This window comes from Mus caroli, chromosome 2 (genome assembly GCF_900094665.2).
Source record: "Mus caroli chromosome 2, CAROLI_EIJ_v1.1, whole genome shotgun sequence".
Taxonomy (NCBI): domain Eukaryota; kingdom Metazoa; phylum Chordata; class Mammalia; order Rodentia; family Muridae; genus Mus; species Mus caroli.
The window spans coordinates 354,942-377,978 of record NC_034571.1 but is presented as its reverse complement, the minus strand read 5'-3'; the positions used below and the strand labels follow the sequence as shown (position 1 = coordinate 377,978).

The 23,037-nt window shown below is 40.4% G+C and overlaps 1 protein-coding gene across 1 annotated transcript; it reads left to right on the top strand.

Annotated features, from left to right (window-relative positions):
- The first annotated feature begins 3,905 nt into the window (after positions 1-3,905).
- On the top strand, positions 3,906-22,182 carry Suv39h2 (suppressor of variegation 3-9 homolog 2). The gene is made up of 6 exons (XM_021155442.2): positions 3,906-4,246; positions 6,300-6,445; positions 14,299-14,958; positions 16,625-16,771; positions 19,418-19,547; positions 20,567-22,182. Exons 1-6 carry the CDS (start codon positions 4,003-4,005, stop codon positions 20,671-20,673), a joined length of 1,434 nt encoding a protein of 477 aa, XP_021011101.1. The 5' UTR covers positions 3,906-4,002; the 3' UTR covers positions 20,674-22,182.
- The last annotated feature ends 855 nt before the right edge of the window (positions 22,183-23,037 follow it).

The following is a 23,037-nucleotide window of genomic DNA, read 5'->3' as shown; positions in this document are numbered from 1 at the left end:
TAAACTTACATGATATTGAAAGATTATATCTAGTCTATATCTATATATGACATCTGACCTCAGGACTAAGAAAAAAAAGCCGGTGAACTAGTTCAATTCCTAATATAAAATATTTGTGCTTTGGAAAATATTTTAGGATTTTATTTTATGGTTATTGCCTTTAGTGTTTTAAAAGAAATCAGGGGTTGGTAAACTTGAGCTTATAGGTCAGATCTATCTTAATAACTGTTTTTATAAGTAAAGCTGTATTAGAACATAGCCTTGGTCATGTGTTCTCTGTGGCTATGTAACAGGATGTGTGATCCACAAAGTTAAAATATTTACTGTCACCTGGCTGACAGTATGGAAGAAAGGAAATTTCAAATAAGTCTTTATATACTTTATAGAGATAATCTACTTTGAATTAACAGACCATTGTTATTATATTTATTCTTATTTAGGATGTGACTATCTATGCATGTGTTATGGTGGAAAGTCAGAGGAAAACTTGAAAGACTTATTTCTTTCCTTCTTCCGTGGGTTCCAGGGATCTAAATCAGATCATTGAGCTTAGGGGCAATTGCTTTTCCATACTAAGCTATCTCATAGGCCTTCACACTTACTGTGCAGTGTGCTAGACAGTAAATATTTTTCTTTCTTTTGTTTTTTTTGGGGGGTTTTGTTTGTTTGTTTGTTTGTTTTTCAATTTAAAAATATTTATTTAAAATAATGAATCATCAAAAAAGTGATACATCAACATCAAGATTGAGAAAATGTTTGTTTTGAGAGGGTTTATCTGAATAGCCCCGGCTGTCCTGGAACTCACTTTGTAGACCAGGTGGCCTCGAACTCAGAAATCTGCCTGCCTCTGCCTTCCAACTGCTGGGATTAAAGGCGTGCGCCACTATTGCCCAGCTTTTTTTTTTTTTTTTTTTTTTAGAGTTATATGCCAACCAGAAGAGGGCATCGTATCCCATTAAAGATGGTTGTGAGCCACCATGCTTGAATTTGGGACCTCTGGAAGAGCAGTCAGTGCTCTTAACCTCTGAGCCATATCTTCGGCTAAATTCACATTTTTTAAAAGATTTATTTATTTATTTAATAGATTTATTTATTATATGTAAGTACACTGTCGCTGTCTTCAGACACCCCAGTAGAGGGGGTCAGATCTCATTACAGATGGTTGTGAGCCATCATGTGGTTGCTGAGATTTGAACTCAGGACCTTTGGAATAGCAGTCAGTGCTCTTAACCGCTGAGCCATCTCTCCAGCCCTAAATTCACCTTTTTAATCTAGTGTGCAGTGTACTCTATTTCTCAGAGAACATTCAAGTTGGAAAACACAAGCTCCACAGTTCAATCACATTTTCAGCAATGGTCATGAAAATTGAGAAGTATCCTAATCTGTTCCTTCTACCCCAAAGCCAAAGACCGTGATGCCTGCCTGCACCCCCCCACGCCCCCAGCAACTTCTGATTTTCTTCTTCCAAATCAATCGATAGCCAATGTTTACCACGGCCCTTGGTTGAATCTCAGGACCTTTAATTTACCTTCCTACAAATTCTTTTGACCAAGCAGTATGGCCTTGCCCTGCAGTCCAGGTCATTTAGGAAGCTGAGGCAGGAGGATCATTTGAACCCAGGAATTCAGATATAGCCTGGAAAACTTGAGGTGATCCTGTCCCTTAAAAAAGTAAAGTTGATAATCCAAAGAGCTTTTGTTTATAATACATACAACTTCTTAGACAGTTAAAGAGTTTTCAAGTTATTCAATAGATTTTTAAAATAATTTTATTTTGTTTTGTTTTGTTTTTTGAGACAGGGTTTCTCTGTAGTCCTGGCTGTCCTGGAACTCACTCTGTAGACCAGGCTGGCCTCGAACTCAGAAATCTGCCTGCCTCTGCCTCCCAAGTGCTGGGATCAAAGGCGTGCACCACCACGCCCGGCTAAAATAACTTTAAAATGTAAAAAGTAATTGAGCACGTTCTTTATGGGAATAGCATCTTTATAAAAACTTTTGAAACAGAAGCTCTAGCAGGAAGTGTTTGGTATTGTGTATTCTTTTCAAGCCTCTTAACATCTTGCTTGACCAGGAGATAGCTATGTTTTAATATATACTTTCCTCTGTTAGGATATGATACATGTTATATGAGTTCTGGAAAATTATAGTATATCCATGAGAAAAACCACAGAGATCAAATGACAGGGCATTCCTGGAATCTGGGAGAAAGTGCTTGGTGCCATTCAGCGAAGACATGTTCTGAGAGGTGTGTTTTGTGCAGGTTAGTGTGTAAAGATCACAGAACACTTGCAGAGCTGCTAACCACGTCACCAGGAGACAAAGTTGTTACACAGGGAAGACTGGAGTTCTGTGCTCATGGGTTCCCTGAGAAGCTTCAGGCCTACTCTTCTACACTCTGAGAATAGAGAGTAGACACTGATGAAGGTTGAAGTGGCTGGCTCTACTCTATGCCCTGGAATTAAGAAAAACAAGGGAGCCAGGCAGTGGTGGCAATCCCAGCACTTGGGAGGCAGAAGCAGGCGGATTTCTGAGTTCCAGGCCAGCCTGGTCTACAAAGTGAGTTCCAGGACAGCCACAGCTACACAGAGAAACCCTATCTAAAAACAAAAAAAAAAAACAAAAAACAAAACAAAACAAAAAAACCCACAGAGCCTTGGATCTATCAGACAACTGCTATTCCACTAAGCTATCCTTCTGCCTCCAGCGTCCTTTGCCAATTTTTAAAATGAAACTTAGTAAGACCAAAAATATTTGTAAGATTCTATCTACCCTGACAGATTTTTGACAAAAGCTTTTAAAGAAGAGCTAGAGAATGAAGCCAGACAGAATGCCTGAGTGGCCTCTGAAGAAGTAACATTTGAGTTAAATCTAGTCACGTGAAAGAGAGGGGGCAGCACATGAAGGGGAGTCAGTCAGTCCTTTGATCTAGACCATGATTTCCAGTTAAAGTGTTTATTGTGGGAGAAGGGAGCTTTGGCTAGCACCTGTAATTCCAGCTCACCAAAGTGGAAGCAAAAGGATCAGGACTTGAACATGCTTCTCAGACAAAGCAAGTCTGAGGCTTGTTTCATTTTCTGTTTTAAAGTCTCCTTAGCTGGGTGGGAAGTGGCTGGAAGGGGAGCAATGGAGAGGTCAAGGCAGCTAGGCTTTTTTGGCTAGAGAGAAGACAGGCAGTATGTGCTTGTGAATAGCACTGACATGACTTGCTTATAGAATTACAGATGGTCTTTTGTGTATAATGCTTCCTCTTACAAGTTTTCAGATTTACAATGGTAAAATCGAGAACGACCTGACTCTCCCCAAGCATATATGGCTAAAACCCTGCCCTCAGCTTAAGTCTGTTAATGTTAGTAAGTCCTTGTCTTAAGTGTACCTTTTACGTTTGCCTTAACTAAGACGAGTTCTTGGCAGGGTTGGTTGGATTCTGACAATTGTCAGGCTCTTCCTTTGAGTCCAGCTGCTACATGGCCACATCAACTCATCAGAATCTCTTTGAGGGGTTTAAGCAGACAGCATCTCTCCAGGCGAACCCAACATGCAGTCAAATTTTAAGATCCTGAGTCGTGGTGGTGTGGAGTAAGGAAAAGTAGTGGGGCTTGGTTGGCTTGAAGTGCTGAGGAACAAGAGTGGGAAAGGAGCTACCTGCGCACACTAACCCCGCACAGCCTATTTTGCGTTTTGAAACGTGGCGGGCACGTCAGGTCTTTGTGAAGGGACTCAGGGGACCGCATGAGGAATCATGGCAAGCGTCCTCCGAAGTCAAAGCGAGTAACGAGCCAGCGAGGGGCAGGGCCAGTTTCCACGGGAGGCTCCGCCCCCTTCCCGCCCCCACCGTGCGGCGCAGGCGCGGTAGCTACCACCGCAGGGGTCGGCCTCCGTGACGTCAGAACGCCTCGCTCCTCACAGCCTCCCGGCTCCGGAGTCCCTGGCGGGCCGGGGCGGGGCGTGTGGCCAGCTGAGTTCTTCGGGCTGACCGCGCCAGTTTGAATGAAAGCTCCGCAAGATGGCGGCGGCCAGGGCCAAGGCACGGGGCGGTGAGGCAGAAGCGCGGTGTCACCGGGCTCCAGGTCCGCTCCCGAGGCCCAAGGCCAGGCGAACCGCGAGACGCCGCCGCGCGGACACCCTGACGGCGCGACGCTCGCGGCCGTCTGCGGGCGGGAGGCGCGCCGGCTCCCAGCGAGCGAGGTCCGGAGCTCCGCGGGCCGCGGTCTTTGGCGACGAGTGTGCACGAGGTGCCTTATTCAAGGGTGAGCAGGAAAGCACACGCGCTGCGGCGGTAGCGGTCGCCACCTCCGAGCCGGGGGTTGGGGGTGGTGGCGGGGCTGAGGTGCGGTGCTGGAGAAAGGGAATCCCCTGGTGCCTGCGTTCGAGCGGGTCTGGCCTCGCCGTGAAGCGCCTGCAGACGCAGCCCTGAGCTCCGGGAAACTTTGGGGGGCCCGGTGGAACTTGCGGGTTATTTCTGTGGATGCTGAAGCCGGGGGCACGCAGTGCGCGTGCGTGCGCTCGAGTCGCGCGCCCTTTGAAAGTCTGGCTTGTGCAAAGCCTTCTGGAATGAAAAGGTTGTTCTCCGCTCCACCCAGATGGTGACACTATTATTCCCGTAGCTCTTGCCTCCTTGAAGCGTGGTGGGGATGGGATGGTGGAATGGTTTTTATAAATGGGATTTTATCATCTAGACAATGAGGCGTTTTCCTCTCATCATTTTAGGCTGTGGGATTTTGTAAACCAAGTGTTGGCAATTTTTCTTTTTAACATTTCGAGATGCCCCAAAATGTAGCATTTCTATTGCGAGGGGCGGTGCATTGTAATTACACGTAACGCTTTATTATGACGTTTCATACGAATATATGTACGTTGATCCTCCTATTCAACACCACCCTCCATTATAGGGTTGTGTTTTCGGATTCTCGGGAGGGGTAAAAATTGAAAAGATAAATAAAACAGCAAACAACTTGGTTACATAAACAAGAGGACTCTCCTTTGCAGATGATTAGCATAAGGAGATTAGCATTAAGACAAAACAGCCTTAAGATTTTTAGAAGCGATTTATGAGACGTTTTTTACAGCTTTCTTGTCTCCAAACCGCCACACCTAAGCAAATCAATATATTCTGGCAAATTTGAAGGAAAGTCTTTTTGCAGATGCCAGAAATATGAGTTATTTGCAGTCACTGGAGTTCGGAAGCTATCCTTACTGGTTTCTGACAATGAAGTCCTTTACTGGGAAGGATGAGGAAGGACTGCGGGGGGAAAATTTGAGCGGTTACTCTCTCCCTTCCTGGAAACTTACCTCAAAACGTTTTTGCCCACCACTTCGGAGAACTAAAGACAGCTTGATGAGTTAGAGATACATTTTCTTTGGTCACCTCTGTTCTCAACAAAACACACTTTTTTTTCAGTGAATCCCATACACAAAAAGATTGGGACCTTCCCAAAGTTATGTAGCTAGGTGACCCACCAACGGGTAGAGCAGAGGACTTTTGATCATCTAGTATTTATCCTGATAGTAGGTATGGTGAAGTTTGTTACATTTTTCTAGACATCAGTTGTGTAATTATATTTTTAAATCCAGGATGGAATACAGTTCATTTCTGGCCTCCGCACGTATATTGTTTAGTGTGTCTGATTTTCAAGTCTGGCTTATGGATTATTTCCACCTTGTATTCTGTTTTGTAACTGCTGGCTTGAAAACTGTAGGAAACAAGTATTACAAAGCTCACTATGCTCTCCATTTAAAGTAGAATTCTCTGGTTTATGCATGATGAAAATACATTTTACCATGCACAAAATAAATGAAGCTAAAATCTCTCGACATTTTCCAAAATGGGAAAAGTAGGATATGGATTTCATATTTAAATTCTTATCTGACTAGAAGAAGTGAAGTTACTTTTAAATTGTGGCCATTTTAGAATATCTTTTAGATATATTTCTAACAAAATGTCTTAGCTGTTTATTAGGAGAACAGTTATATTCTGTGTAGAATAAAATGGAACAGTGAAAAAATTTACTTCATTTTACCTTTGCATTTATATGTAACCCTAAGAAATTTTAGATGTAAAATATTTTAATTAGTCAAGCAAGAATTAGGCAATGTGGGTAAAAGTGGGATAGATGTCCACTGGAAAGTAAACCAATTTACCAAAACTAGTTCTTTATCCTATAACTTTTTCTTAAACACACATATGTAGCTTCTTGTTATATGCGTTCCTAGACTATAACATTGTCAGTTGAGAGGGTTTTAAGTTTTTGTTTCAGCCTAGTAGATATTTTATTGGTAAAGAATTCTATTTTCTTATTGTAGCCTGGTGTGTGCCTTGCCTAGTTTCACTTGATACTCTCCAGGAATTATGTAGAAAAGAAAAGCTCACATGTAAATCGATTGGAATCACCAAAAGGAATCTAAACAATTATGAGGTGGAGTACTTGTGTGACTACAAGGTAGCAAAGGTAAGGCAATGTCCAGCCCCTTGGCAGAGACTGTCCACACTGCAGTGTTTCATGTTTCTCTAACATAAAAAGAGCCTCAAGATAAGCGAAGCTCTTGTTGTTTAACGTTGTAAGACATAGAGTCACTCGGCCAACACTGAGGGATTCGGAAGCGTCAGATGCTTTTGCTTTAGAATATTTAGGGTGTTTGTATCCTGCATCCAACTCTTGACTGTTTGCATATGAACTCCCAGAGCAAATTGGTTAGGCCTGATTGGTTTGTCCTGCAATTCGTGTTGTTCCTGAATCCTATTTCCTATCACTGGCAGGAACCCAGGTTTCAAGCCAGCTCTAGAATATTGAATGTCCTCTAGGAGAAGCAGCAAGCATCCTGCCATTCTGTCTGACTCGGTGCCCTACAGGTGTGGTGTGATAGGATTGACTGACTTGTGTGGTCATTTCAGTCCACTGTTTCATAGCTTACAATGTGTGCAAATTAGTTCTTCTAAGAATCTATTTTACCTAAATCCCATAATTATATTTTCCATAATCCATTTACTTGTAGCCTTCCTCTGAGAACTGGCCATTAATCTCTGTTCTTACAGATAAATAATCAAGAGTCCTACTTAAATTATGTGATTTTTTTTTTTTTTTCATCTCTGCTGAGCTTAAGTCCATTTCATCCTTTGAAATGCTGTCTTCCTGTGGTAGCATTGCCTTCCCCAGCACAGAGATCTTGGTCTAGCATCTCTCCCAACACCCTCAGCATCCTGCTCGTAAAAGAGCCTAATCATGTGCCATCGTGATTTACGAGCCCTAGACTGAGCAGTCCAGCTGAGAGTATCGTTTGATCATATGCATTAACTCCATTGAGCTGTGCCTGCTGGACCTGGTAGACCTGGTAGACCTGGAATCCCAGCAACTAGCAAGGCTGAAATAGGAAGCTCATAAGTTCAAGCCCATCTTGGGCAACTTAGGCTCCTTAAAACTTAGTTTTTAGAATGTTTTTAAAGGAAACTACAGCTCAGTGTTAGAGCCCAGCAAACATAAAGCCCAAATAATGCTTTCAGTCCACACATGGAAAAAAGAAAAACAGCAAAACCCCAAATTTCTCCTGTTCTCATGTTGCTCAATTCTACTGGACAGGATTTTCCCTGTTGCTTTTTTCTTCTTTGTGTCTGGTTTTCCCAGTGTTTGTTACTATTTTGGTTCTTTCCTCTCCCCTTACTTTCTCACACTGAGCTGAAGGCACCCCTCCTTCCATGAGTGTAACCTTTAACATTCAGCTCACCTCCATCACTAGTTAGTTATCTCTGTCCTCAATCTCTCAAAGGTGTCACCATTTTCTCACTGTCTACTTCCTTAGGGCTTTGCCTAAACCTCTGGTTTCTGTTCTATTTAGTCCCAGGCTGACCTTGAACTCACAGCCACCATGCTCTAGCCTCGTCAGTGCTGGCGTTATTTGCATAACATATGTTTCCAGCGAGCGTCTTTTTAATACTAAGCTCTTTCTGACTCGTTGTGACAATCAGTAAACTGTATTTACATCTTCTCGGACCTTTGGCTCCCTTTGGCCTTCCTTCTCTACTCGCACAGCTAGTTCTTTTATTTTCCTTCTAATTCATTTAAAAATAGTATTTTATTGACATATAATTTGCTTAAAAGTATACAGTTCAAATCTTGGTTTATTCACAGAGTCAGTCAATTTTAGAGCATTCTTTCATTACTCTAAACAGAATCTCGAAACCTAACTACTGCTGCCCAAATTTCAATTACTGATCCTAAGAAACTGCTAAGTCTATTTTCTGTTTCTGTAGAGTTTTGGGGATGTCCCATCCCCTTCTTCCTCTCCTCCAGCTCTGTGTTCCAGAGAAGGACATCTCTTGTTCTGCTTTGTCACTCTGCCTGAGACCTGGTCTCTAGTTGAACCGTGAGCTAGGCTGGTAGACAGCAGGTCTCAGCAATCCTGTCTCTGTGTCCAGCAGCACTGGGGTTAGAGGTGCATGCAGCTTTCCTTGGCTTCTTATGACCTTTGGGGCTGGAACTTGGGTCCTCATCTTTCTGGAGCAGGTGCTCTTCCACAGTGATGTATCGTGTCCCTGTCATTTTCAGTGTAAGTCTAATACCTGCATCTTAGTTACCAGCTTCACTGATGGAGCATGAACTGGGCAAGTGCCCTACCACTGAGTTATATTCCCTAGCCCTTTTATTTTTCATTTTGAAATGAAGCCTTGCTAAAGTAGCACAGGTTGGCCTTGAGCTCACTCTGAAGCCCAGAAAAGTCTTGAACATGGAATCCTCTTCACTTTAGCCATCTGAGGAGCTGAGATTACAAGTCTGCACCACTGGACTCATCCTTGGAATAATTTCTTTTTTCTTTTGGTTTTTCAAGACAGGGTTTCTCTAGGTAGCCTTTCCTGTTCTGAAGATCAGGCTGGCCTCAAACTCACAGAGGTCCACCTGCCTCTGGTTCCAGAGGCCCAGCCTAGAATAATGTTTTAAGGCTCTCTCAGGTAGTGTAAGATCTTACTTCTTCCCTTTCTGTGCCAGATATGTTCAATTGTGTTGAGGCATCACATTTATTGTGGGACAGACAAATTTTGACTTGTTTCCATCTGGGGGCTGTTATAAACAATGCTGTTATGATGTTCATATGCAAACTTCTGTATGGACATAGTTTTCATTTCTCTTGAAGTGGAATTGCTAGGTCCTAAGATATTTTTGTTGAGCTCTTTTGGGAACTGCTAGCCTTTTCCAGAGCTCTGCACCCTCATGCTTGCACCCCAGCAGAGTATGAGCATTAGTGTCTCTGTAGCTGACTGTCGTGAGAAGCACATCTCATTGTGGCCTTTACTTACATTTCTCTGGAGGTTAATGATGTTCAACATCTTATCATTCTCTACTGGATGTTTGTATCTTTTGTGATGAACTAATTATCCAGATCCTTTGCTCATTCTAAAGATACTTTTCATATATTTATTTATAGTGTGTGTGTGTGTGTGTGTGTGTGTGTGTGTGTGGTTCTGTGAGCACGTGTGGAAGCTACAGAAAGACCATCCATCTTAGCCTTATTCCTCTAGGACAGGATCTCTCACTGAGCCAGATGCATTCCATTTGGGTTATGCTGACTGGCCATTGGGCTCCCAGAATCTGCCTCTCTGCCCTTCCAAACCTACAGTTGCAATATGTAGGGTTCAGAGGACAACTTTGCGTTGGTTCTCTCCTTGCACCATGTGGGGACTAGAGATCAAACTCGGGTTGTCAGACCTGGAGTTGGTGTGCCTTTACCTGCTATGGCATCTTCCTGCCCTGACTTTTTTTTAATAGATGTTGTGTTGTCCAGACTGGAACTTGTGATCTCAAATAATCCCCATACCTTTATCTCTAGAGTAGCTGAGACTATACATGTGAACCACTAAACCCTACTGAGGAAGTATTTCGGATTGTTTTGTGTTGCTGGGAATAGAACCCAGGGCCTTGGATATGTTGGGCAAGCATTCTACTATGATGTTACCCTGCCCCAGCAACCAGACTAAGAATAGCTTTGTTATAAATGGAAGGTTGAACCTCTATGTAGGCAACAGGGGAATTTGCAAGCAAAGCACAATAGAGCAGTAAGTGGTTCTATGGATTTTTTTGTTTTTATAAAATAAACCTTATGTTTTCATCGTGAAGGACAGATTGGAGAATTACCAGTTTGGAGGCAGGGAGACAATCTGGAAGATTAGTATGATAATCCAGATAAGAACTGAGAGCCAGAGGTAACTAATCTTCTGTCATGGAGATGGGTAGGAAGAAGCCCGTCTCTAATGAGACTTGATGATGGACTAGATTAGAGAGAAGGAATTAAGATAGCCTACCTGCTTCTCAGCTTGTGTCAGTAGGTAGATAAGGGTCACCTTGATGAGTTATCATACAGAAGAGGGTTTAGGAAAAGCAGGTGAATTCCTGGGCATCAGGAGACTGTTGACTATCTGAGCAGCAGGTAAAGTCTGGGAATCATCAGCATATGATTGTTGTATCATCAGTGAGGTGAGAAGGCTGCCCAGAAGGAGTGTTAGAGCTGGAGTCTCAGTGACCCGGAGTTACCTGAGTTGCCTATGTGACATATGGCTTTAGAGTGTTTCTCAGAGTCTCAAAAACAGAAACAAGTATCTAATACAAAGAGGGACCAAGAAGCCATGGCCATAAAGAAAGTAGAAAAAAAACAAAAACAAAACCAAAAATACAGAGAAAATCATACATGGACCCCTAAGGAGTATAAAGTTGTGGCTGCTGCTGTCAGAGGTCAGGTGACCTGAGGACAGAAGACTTAGTTGGCTTGGTAGTTAGATTGTAAAGTGGAGTTAAGTGCACTTGTATTTAAGGTTCTCAGGGACCATGCTCTCTAAGAATTGTAAGAAGTATTGGCGTGGCCAGCAGTAAAGGTGAGGCAGGTGCCTACGGTTGTCCACAGTTACTTGTTGGCATAGCATTGCCCTTTTCACATTCTCAGCTTAAAACTAGACACATCATCTCTTTTTTTTTTTTGTTTGTTTGTTTGTTTTTAAAGATTTATTTATTTATTATATGTAAGTACACTGTAGCTGTCTTCAGACGCACCAGAAGAGGGCATCAGATCTCATTACGGGTGGTTGTGAGCCACCATGTGGTTGCTGAGATTTGAACTTCGGACCTTTGGAAGAGCAGTCGGTTGCTCTTACCCACTGAGCCATCTCACCAGCCCCGACACACCATCTCTTAACTTTGGTTTTTGTTTTTTGTTTAATGCTTCCTTACAAGCCACAGATTTTGCTTTTATCTAGCCTACTATGTTCCATTCATAAAAATAACCTGTCAGTCTTTGACAGTATAGTTTTTACTACTTTCCTCTGCACTTTTTAAAAATTATGTGACTTAGATTTTCTTCTTACTGTTTTAATTGTATGGCTATGTTATTTTGGTATTTAATATTGAAACAGAAGCATTAATGTTTATTTCACATACTGCCTTACCTCCCAGAGGGATTTTACACCTTGTAGTTCATCAGACCTCCTAGGTCTGATAAAAGCCAAAGTTTTTTAGCTTTTATTTGGAATTGTAGGTTACTGAATTAATTAAATTTGCCTAAAAGTGAGTGGTTTTTATAAAGCAATTTTATTTTTCAAAGATAGAAATCTCTTTCAGATTTTAAAAATAAAATATGCTTATAAAATAAGGCTACAAAGCAGAGATAAAAAAAATTTCCAAAGTGTTTGTCAAAATCAATTCTGTATTCTTATGCTTATCTATTCTGTATAAGTATAAATAAGTATATTTACGGTACAGAAATTGAGTAGTTACCAATGTGGTAATATATAAGCCTTGGTCATTTTAAATACAAGTGCCTTATCCAAGATTAACCAGTAAGGAAGTCATCTGGGCCTCAGTGGTGGTGAGTTTGATTCAGGTGGTGACTTAGTCATGAACTTGGTGCCAGCACTTAACTTGTATTGTTTTCTGCAGTAAAAGGACCAGTGTGCCTCTGCCTTCTTCTGGGGTCAAAAGTCAAACCTTAAGAATTACAGAGTCGATGAGTTAAGACAATGCCAGTTGGCTCTCATATCTACTTCCCTGTAAGTAGATCTGGTACCAACAGTTCCAAATTATCATTACCTGACTAGAGGAAGAACTCTTTAGGCCTTAGTGAGGCTCAGCTTGACACACTGTTGTATAGTGAGGCTTTCCATTTCTTCTCTCAGAGATGATCATACATACTTATGTAAATATAATGTATATACTACATATCCTCACATCTTAAACACATTTTAACAGAAAAAAAAACCAATATATTACGAACAATTTCCCAAATGAAACTGAGTTTTTCAATTCATAAGAATTACTGACGGATGAGGACATAATAAACATTAAGGTATTGATAGTGACGATAAAGTAAATTCACTTGTGGATGTGCAACCTTTATTTATTTATTTATTTATTTATTTATTTATTGTTATTTCATGTGCAGTGGTGTTTTGTGTGCATGCATGCTGTGTGAGGGTGTCAGATCCCCTGGAACTGGAGTTACAGACAGTTGTGAACTGCCATGTGGGTGCTAGGAATTGAGCCTGAGTCCTGGAAGAGCAGCCAGCTCTTAACTGAAGAGCCATCTTTCCAGCCCTCTGTGCAACTTTTGTTTGTTTGTTTGTTTGTTTGTTTTTCGAGACAGGATTTGTCTGTATAGCCTTGGCTGTCCTGGAACTCACTCTGTAGACCAGGCTGGCCTCGAACTCAGAAATTTGCCTGCCTCTGCCTCCCAAGTGCTGGGATTAAAGGCGTGTGCCACCACACCCGGCTGTGCAACTATTTTTTAACCCAATTTGGGTTACGGCTGGGGTTATACCTCAGTATGGATGTGTGTCAGGCCCGGAGTTTAAGCTCTAGTACTATGTGTATGCTGGGTAGGGGTGGGGTGGGGTAATTAATAGTAAAATAGCTATTGTCTGTCCCTGCTTTATGGTAAAAGTTACTGAAATTGTCACAGGCAAATGTATTACAAATATCTACAAGTTCAGAAAATAGCCTCCAGCAGGATGGCTTAGTGAGTAGAGGCCTTTGCCACCAAGGTGGACAACCTGAATTTAATCCTTGAGACCCACTGGTGGATGTAGAGAACTACATCTTACCATCAGCCTGCACTTCCATACCATGGACATGAGCACCCACACAAGTATATACACAGAAATAGATGTCATGTTAAAAAAATCTAAATGATGTTCAATCACTTTGATATTTATTTCATGTGCATTGGTGTTTTGCCTGCATGTGTGTCTATGTAAGGGTGTTGCAACTGGAGTTTCAGTTGTGAACTGCGGTGTGGGTGCTGAGAATTGAATCCAAGGTACTCTGGAAGAACAGCCAGTGTTCTTAACCACTGAGCCTTCCCTCCCCCACCCCATATACACACTTTGATATTTCAAGAACATTTCTGGCTTTACTCTGGTCCTGTGGATATGTGCTAGCTATTCTAAGATGAAGAACTGATTACTGAAAGACATCACTTTAGAATTTACTCATGTACGTGAACTCTTTTTAAATAGCAATGGCATCTGCTGACCTTGAGGAAAGAAAACAGCCACTGTGTGTAAAGAGATTTCAGAAACCATAATGGCCAGTAACTAGGTGATAAAAAGTGGATCTTTGCTGTCGTTCATGCCTGCTAGCTACTTAAGCCACTCATAACTTTTACTAGTCAGCATTCACTAGAATATTAATGACTTGTAGAAACATGTGTACTGCAGTGCACATTTATGGTATAATTGGTTTCAGTAATTGATTCAGTATCTATAAAATATTTCAACATACAGTCATTTTTAAAGGTAAAGATAGTTTGCCCCCACCCATCTACTTTCTTGAAATTAAGTACAATATTTATACACAAAGTCTATCATTTGAGAGTAGCTACATTTCAGGTTCTCATTAGCTACCTGTGGCTAGCAGTAACTTACCCAGCTTATCTTTAGAACAGCTAAGGGATACTTGGCAGTGACACTGAAGGATATAAGTTGCCATACCTTTAGAGAATGCATGCAACTGTGCTAGCCATATGAGCTACTAGCCTAATGTTTGCTCTGGGACCACCTGTTTCCATGATCAAGGTAACTACTTAGTTTGACCTAATACTTTTGGTAAAACAGTCATAGGTTTCAGTGCCTTTATTTTTCCCTGGCTAGGACTCGTTGGCCTGTTGTTGTTACAGTCCACTAAATTCTGTGTTTCACATAGCATACAAAAGTTTGTTTTGTATGACTCATACTTTTCTCTTAGAAACTTGTGACTCTGTGCAGTTTGAATTAAGAGACGTACCATTATAGAGACTGCCATAATCTGAAATGTGTTTTCTTCTCTACTTTAAGGGTGTGGAATATTATCTTGTAAAATGGAAAGGATGGCCAGATTCTACAAACACCTGGGAGCCCTTGAGAAACCTCAGGTGTCCACAGCTCCTGCGGCAGTTCTCTGATGACAAGAAGACTTACTTAGCTCAGGAAAGGAAATGCAAGGCTGTCAATTCAAAATCCTTGCAACCTGCAATTGCTGAGTATATTGTACAGAAAGCTAAGCAAAGAATAGCTCTGCAGAGATGGCAAGATTACCTCAACAGAAGAAAGAACCATAAAGGGATGATATTTGTTGAAAATACTGTTGACTTGGAGGGCCCACCTTTAGACTTCTACTACATTAACGAATACAGGCCAGCCCCTGGGATCAGCATAAACAGTGAAGCTACCTTTGGATGTTCATGTACAGACTGCTTCTTTGAGAAGTGCTGTCCTGCTGAAGCTGGAGTTGTTTTGGCTTATAATAAGAAGCAACAAATTAAAATCCAACCGGGCACTCCCATCTACGAATGCAACTCGAGGTGTCGCTGTGGACCTGATTGTCCCAATAGGATTGTACAAAAAGGCACGCAGTACTCACTGTGCATCTTTAGAACTAGCAATGGCTGTGGCTGGGGTGTAAAAACCCTTGTGAAGATTAAAAGAATGAGTTTTGTCATGGAATATGTTGGAGAGGTACATTAAATTCATCCTATGCTTATGAGCTTTGTACTTTCTAACTTATTAATGTAAATACTTGATATATTTTGATGTTGTCATTGCGGATATGTAGAAATCCATTTTCACATTTAGGAGAAAGGTTCATTGGCATAGTTAGGAATGTAAATCTTTATATGAGCAAATAGATAATATAGTAATAGTTATCATTCATAGCCACTGACCAAAGCATATTTTTTAAATATAATTTTAAAATATAACAACTATATTTACGCAAAAGTCCTAAGAAGGAAGTCATACATGCTACCTACATACATGGTGACATTGAAACTTAGAAGTTACATTTATTTCATTACTTAGCCCAATATAATTAAATTTCTTTTCCTATTTGGTATCAACATGATGGGCAGTATTAAGTAAAACATGCTTTATGGATATTGTGAAATATGTATAAAAGCATTTATTATATCAAAAAAACACTAACCTAAACTCTGGCCACTTAGAGCTGCAGACCATTCTCTAATTACCAAATACTAGCATATTTACTTTGATAAATATTATATGCATAAATATTAAAGTAGTACTCAGGATAGGACACAGCTAAACATCTTAGTACATTAACTTTCTAATCTTCAACTCTATGAAAGAACAGTTCTCTCCGTTATTACAAATGAAGAAACTGAGGCACAGAATCAGCACCCAGATTTAGTTTCACTTGACCACTGTTGGGAGTCTTCAGCCGAACTAATAATCAAGCTGCGGTCATAAGGACAGCAGCGCAGGTAGTGTGGTGACAGGGATGGACCTAGCCTGGGCCCGGATGTCCTGCTGCGTCACACCCTGGCCCCTGGACTATGATTTTTGAGCTGAAGCAGTTCCTGACTCTCTTCTGAACAGTAAAGCTTTCCAAATAGTTCACTGCAAGCCTCTTCTCTAACCAGCCTCCATTTATTCTTGTTCACAGATAGGAACCATATGCCTTTAGAGCAGTTGTTCTCAGCCTGTGGGGTGTTACCCCTTTAGGAGTTCAGCAGATCTTTTACAGGGTCGTATATCAAATATCCTGCACATCATATTTTATATTACAATTCATAACAGTAGCAAAATTAGTTATGGAGTAGCAACAAAAATAATTTTATGGTTGGGGGCAACCACATCATGAGGAAGTGTATAGGGTCGCAGCACTAGGAAGGGTGAGGACCCGTGCTTTAGAGCATATTGAGAGTGTATACGCTCATAAAGGTAGTCTTCTATTCATCTCTGTCCTGTATGGCAGAGGTGCGTAGCTTCCTGCACACTCTGATTATAATGAAGTACCATATTTCAACTTTCCTCAAATTACACTTCTAATCTCTCATCCTATCACTTTCCCTCATTTTTAATACTTTTTCCTATATATCTTTTATTTAAATATTTAAATAATAAATAATATAAGATAGATTAAAAAGAAACTTGAATTTCTTTTTAAATATTTGTATCAGTATTAATAGCTTAATGTTTCTTTGGTTCCACAGTACTGTCCTATTCTGTGGTTTTGGAGAACACAGGGTCACCTGTAGTCCTACGTGAGAGGCTGTGGTAGAAAGACCTTTTGAGTCCACAGGTTAGAGAGATCCTATCATAAAAAGAGACACTGTAAAGCTATAGTTGTCCTGTTTTGTTCTGTTGTTTTGTTTCTCCTTAGGTGATCACAAGTGAAGAGGCCGAGAGACGGGGACAGTTCTATGACAACAAAGGGATCACCTACCTCTTTGACCTGGACTACGAGTCTGATGAGTTCACAGTGGATGCAGCTCGATATGGAAACGTATCCCATTTTGTGAATCATAGTGTAAGGAGCACTTAGAGATAAGATGGCTCAGATTAGTGCTGTTTGCGTGATTCTTTTCCTCAACTGAAGGAGAATCACTTACACAGCCATTCACAGTATTTTAGTATAAGGGCTTCTGTTAAATCGGGGTATTACCGCTGTAATAGGAACATACTTACTGAGGTGATTGACAATTACTCAGTTCTATAACAGTGTTTGTATCTCAGTTCATTTACATTTTCCAGGCCCTTTATAGGATAAATAGCTAACTTAATAGCAGAAGAAGGAGATTAATAAGCAAGGGAGTTAAGTAAAATGTTTTAAGAATATTAACAAAGTTATCTTCATGAGGTTAATACAAAAATTTTTAAGATTTTAGTAGTCCTTCACCTTACCCACAATTTACTTTCCACAGTTTCACTTGCCTATTTAGCTCTGGTCCAAAAATAACCAGTGGAGATTTCTAGAAATAGTTCACTCTAAGTTTTGTTTGTTATTCTGATTAGGAGTTGAAGTCTCCTGCTGTAGATATGACCCACCCATCCCTAGTGTGTATACACTCTGTATGCTACCTGACAGTCACTTAGCAAGCCTCTGGGTTATCAGGCCAACCATCAGAGAGTTCAGGTGTTCAGGTGTCCCTGTTTTACTCAGTAATTGCTCATCAGCATAAGCACAAGATTAGTAATACTAGCAATTTGGATTTGCCAAGGTGTTTCCTTGAAGCCACGAGGTGAAAGTACAATAAGATATTTTCATAGAGACAGGCCACTAATATAACTTTAAATAATTCAGTTTTTGTTAGTAGTTAATCTCTTACTGTGTCTGAAGTAAAGTTAACTTATTATAAATATATATGTATAGAACAAAACCCTGGGCTGGAGAGATGGCTCAGTGGTTAAGAGCACCGACTGCTTTTCTGAAGGTCCTGAGTTCAAATCCCAGCAACCACATGGTGGCTCACAACCATCCGTATTGAGATCTGACGTCCTCTTCTGGTGCATCTGAAGACAGCTACAGTGTACTTAGATATAATAATAAATAAATCTTTTAAAATGTATGCATGTATGTATAGAACAAAACCCTAGCATATATAGGGTTTGATACTCGGGACAGTTTCAGGCATCTACTGAGGATCGTGGACAATCCTCCCATAGATACAGCTTAAAAGTAACAGGGTTGAGCTTTTTTGTTTGTTTGATTTTGTTTTTAATGTCATTGTGTTAACATTTTAAAGTAAAATGTAAGGATTTCTAGATCATTTGAGCATTTAGGATTATTTCCCTAAATTATAAATTAATATTCTTTAATTTTTAGTTGATGTTTGGAAAACTTAGATCTGCAGTCTTTTTAAAGATTGTGTGTGTAGTTAGAGTAATTATCTTAAAATAAAATTGGCACAGTGGAATTCAAATTTTATATTGCATAGTTTCATCATTCTAGTACCAGGCAATAAGGGCAGGAGGTTTGTACTATCATCATTTAATATCTACATGACAGATAATGAAATATAGCTTAAAGGGTATATCACAAAGCTGATCTGAAAAGATGTAGCCAAGTTAACTGTCTGGTAGATTGTTTACCAAAAGTTTGTGTGTGAATCACAGTGAAATGTAAGAGACCGTCAGGACTCCCTCTTTGGTTGTATGATTTAAGTGCTTGTTTTAAGTAATTTCTTCTTAACGATAAATCTGAGATTCGGCCATTCTTCTGTATCCCAGGGGATTCATTCCAGCACTTCCTGCAGATACCAACATTCTTACAAGTTCCTTACATTCAATATGAGACCTCATAGCCACATAGCCTCTTTTATACTTTAAATCATCTATAAATTACTTCTAATGCCTGATGGAATATAAAGTTATACTGGACTAAGGGCACGAACACTCTGTCTGTACATGGTCAGGACTCTGGTGTGATTTTCTTTTCAATAGATACTTTTATAATCTATAGTTAGTTGACTCTGCAATTGGTTGAGTCCAGGTGTGGGATCCTTGAAATCTAGAAGGCAGCTCTACTGCCCAGCACACACATCATCCTACCTGGTCAGACTTGTTAGAGCTTCTTGCATGTGTGTAGTGTTACTGAAATACTGAACGATTCCAAATCAAAGTTTAAGTAATGAAATTATGCAGTATAAAATTTGAGTTCCGTGGTGCTAGTTTTATTTTAAAATAATTACTGTAGCCAGGTGGTGATGGCAGCCATGGTGAGCCTTTAACCCCAGCACTTGAAGCAGAAGTAGCTAGGTCTCTATGGGTTTGAGACCAGCATGGTCTCAACAGAATGAGTTCAGGATAGCACAAGGGGTACACAGAGAAACCCTGTCTCCAAAACCAAAAATTATTCTAATTATTTAAAGTATATATACACACATACTTTATTGAAATAGTTATAAGTGAAATGCCCATGTTATAAATGAAATTGTATTAAAATTCTCCAGGAAAAAAAAAAAGCTGAGACAAAAATTAATTAATTGTGGAAGCAACATATTGGATATCTGACTTCTTGTATCTTTTTGTTCTTGTATGGATGATTAAGATCTTCTTATACATGAAAACTGTATTTAAAATGATCCTGTGGGCAGTTAACAGATGTATATGGTTCATGGAAGGCAGGCACCTTCCTAGCAGTTTTACTTGACCAGATTTTATTGTTCTTTTTTAGTGTGACCCAAATCTTCAGGTGTTTAGTGTTTTCATCGATAACCTTGATACTCGGCTGCCCAGGATAGCATTGTTCTCTACAAGAACCATAAACGCTGGAGAAGAGCTGACTTTTGACTATCAGATGAAAGGTAAGGTTTTTAAGAATAATCTTACTGCTGTTGCTTTCAGTACAAGGATGCAGGCAAGTGTTTGGATCATGGAGCAAACTAACTTTGAAGATGAAAGAAATCAGTAGGGAGGACGATTAACAAAACAAACTATGCGTGGAGATGATAAAAATCTTTTTAAACATGAAAGAAATTGTGGGATAAGTCATCTTACTTAAGGCCCAGAGCCCATCCAACAACTAAAGCTAGCTCTTGGTCTTTCTTCCAAGTCATCTCAGCCTGACTTTTCTCAGGACTTCTATTTTGGAAGCTTGACTTATAATAACACTAATAAAAATATGGACTACAGTTTTTGAACTTTTACTAAAAGATATCTTGACAGGATTAGAAGTATCATTTCAATCAATATGAATTCTATTCTTTCTTGAATCTGGCTTTTTAAAGTGCTTAATTCTGTTGGCTGATTGTGATCGTGAATATCTTCTGTAAACGCTGTGCTTTTCCTGCTGTGACCATTTCACATCATTGTGCTCTTAGTGATGTGTAAAAAGAACGCTTGTGCACTGGACTTTCTCAATGAATGTCATCATGGCAGGTATTCTGACTAGTGCATACCGTCTTTCAAGATAGCTCAGAACGAAATATCTCAGAATATTCACAGAAATACAAAACTATTTCCTTGGGAGTTAACCAACATTGACTATGTAGCCCTGGCTGTCCTGGAACTCAGTGTCTAGACCAGGCAGGCCTCAGTCTCAGAGATCCACCTGCCTCTACCTCCCAAGAGCTGAGATTCAAGGCATATGCCATCATGCCCAACTAAAGTATTGTTTTTTTTTTTTTAAAGGTAAAGATTTGTGTGTGCGCATGTGAATGTAGGTACCATGGAGGCCAGAAGCTGGAGTTTGAGGCTAGGGAGGTGGCAACTTGAATGTTGGGAGTGAACTATGGCACTCCAGAAGACCACAGCTACCCTTTACCTGCCCCGCCATCTTCCAGCCCCTGTTCTCAAATATATGTTTCTCTTCCTGTATTTCCAGGTTCGGGAGAAGTGTCTTCAGACTCCATTGACCACAGCCCTGCCAAAAAAAGGGTCAGAACCCAATGCAAATGTGGAGCCGAGACTTGCAGAGGTTACCTCAACTGAAGTGTCAGGAAACGGAGCTCACGATAGTTTTTGTTTTGTTTTTCTTCTAACAACTGAAAAAGTATTTCGGACTCCTTTCTATTACCTACGTATTGTATTATATGATGTTAATATACAGTTCATGGCTCAAGACATTGCCAAGTATATTACTGTTTATTCTGAAAAGGACTGCAGGGCACATAAACAGTAGATATTTGGTGGTTAAATGGAAAGTGAACTATGTATAAATCACCATTTGCTTACTTGAGAAGTCGGAATAGACAATTGTTCCCTTTAGTGTTTGAAAAGTGAGGCTACCACAGTTACTATGAAACCTTTTATCTTGACTCAAACAGATAATTCAATTTAGGCAAATGTATAAATTTTATTTTTTTACTATATTATTTCTGTTTAATACTCACTGATCAGAGACAAATAAGTGCTGGATTTTTTACTATATTTTCTACTTTTACATGAAAACATTGGCATCTTAATGCTATATTTCAGGTGTAAACAATGTGAAAGATCTACGTCTAGCTTGACCTTATTTTGAAGCAATAGATACCATTACAAAGGTTGTAGGTCTGAACCTGAAATCCTTAGAAGATTTTTTTTAGTTGCACAGAAGAAAAGTCCCTAATCACCTTCTCTAGAAGTCTATAGTGGCTGGCCATTGTGCTTCTTTGAACAGACAGAGTAGTGACTAGGAGGGCCCATTGGAGTGCCAGGCAGAGTGAGCCACTCAGCGAGTGGGAGGTCCGCACTGAGTATCTATCTCATCTGAACAGGACTGAGATCCGTGNGGGACACAAGCCCCGATGACAGTGTAATTCAGGTCACTTACCTGCAGGCACTTTTAATTACTGTCCACTGCATTTAAATCATTTTGTATTTTGTGCATGCCCTTTTAACAGATACTTGTTTTATACAAGAATTTTTTGATAGGATAAAACTTAGCTTGGCCAGAGTTATGTCTGATTGAATTTTTATTAACTTCTGGGGATTAGATGGGGTTTTTCCCTGTGTAGTAAAACCCAATAAAGAAAAACTTACTTGTATCTTTCTGGGTCTGGGAGTTCTAATCATGGTGTCCATTGTGAAGACAAAACAAATGCTGCAAATAAACCAAGCTTTTGGTTTCCTAAGAGTTTCCCCGGCTCACTGCTCCAGGCTTTAATAGACTATAATAAGCTTCAGTAAAATGAACTGAATTCAGGAACTCAGCATTTCCTTTATCTTCCTAACTCTTGACCTGGTTTGAGAGAAGCTACAGTATTACTCAGAATACTGCCTTCATGGGACTGCTGTTCACAATACATACAGAATACTGCCTTCATGGGACTGCTGTTCACAATACATACAGAATACCGCCTTCATGGGGCTGCTGGTCACAATACATACAGAATACCGCCTTCATGGGGCTGCTGGTCACAGTACATACAGAATACTGCCTTCATGGGGCTGCTGGTCACAATACATAGTATTCAGTGTGCATGGTTGAGGCCTCATAGTATGTCTGCTACCCAAAGATTTCAGAATGTGTCAAGAAAAAAGTATAATTTTAAATGGCATTTCTTTGAGAATCTTAAAAGCATCACGGGTATTCCCCCTGTCCCACCCCCTACCAACCCCATGGTCAAGCTCACCTTGGATTATTCTCAGGTTTAAAGATTAAAAAAAGACAGACAAAACCAAAACTCAGTGTTTGACTGTCTAGATATTTGGTCTTATTTACTGTTAAAGCTAAAAGGAAACTTAGGAGGGCAAGAAGGAAAATACTGTTTAATAAATATGTGGCTCTGTTTGTCCTTACTAATAGAAATTTAATGTGCCCTTAAGATTTTGTGGGGAGTGGGTAGGCCTTTGGACAGAGTATCTGTAGCTCAGGTTAGCCTTGCATTTGCTGTGTAGCTGAGTATTATCTTGAACTCTTCAGTTCTGCCTCACTGCCCAGTGCTGGGATTACAGACATATGCCACCATGCCAGCCTGGAGATTTTTACCTTTAAACACAAACAGACTTCACTCTGAATGCCACACATGTAATGGTCGTTGCTTCCCTTCACTATTCCATTGCTCTTTCCTGCCTCTCAACATTCCCCCATTACATCCCTCTCAGACTGTCACCTCATGTTAGCTATGTATACAGGGTATGTGTATGTGTGCACACATTGTTGCTGTGATAAAAGTGATCAATTCAGCTGGAGCCTGAGTCCTCACGTCACATGTCCGAAGTATGTAGTATCTTCAGCAACATGTTCTTGGAAATGATCATGACAGGAACTTGAGCAGAGGCTGGAACCATGTAGGAAAGCTAACGCTGCTTCCTGGCTTGCTCCCAGACTCATGCTCAGCTAGGTTTTCTTAGCCCAGGCCCTCTGCCTAG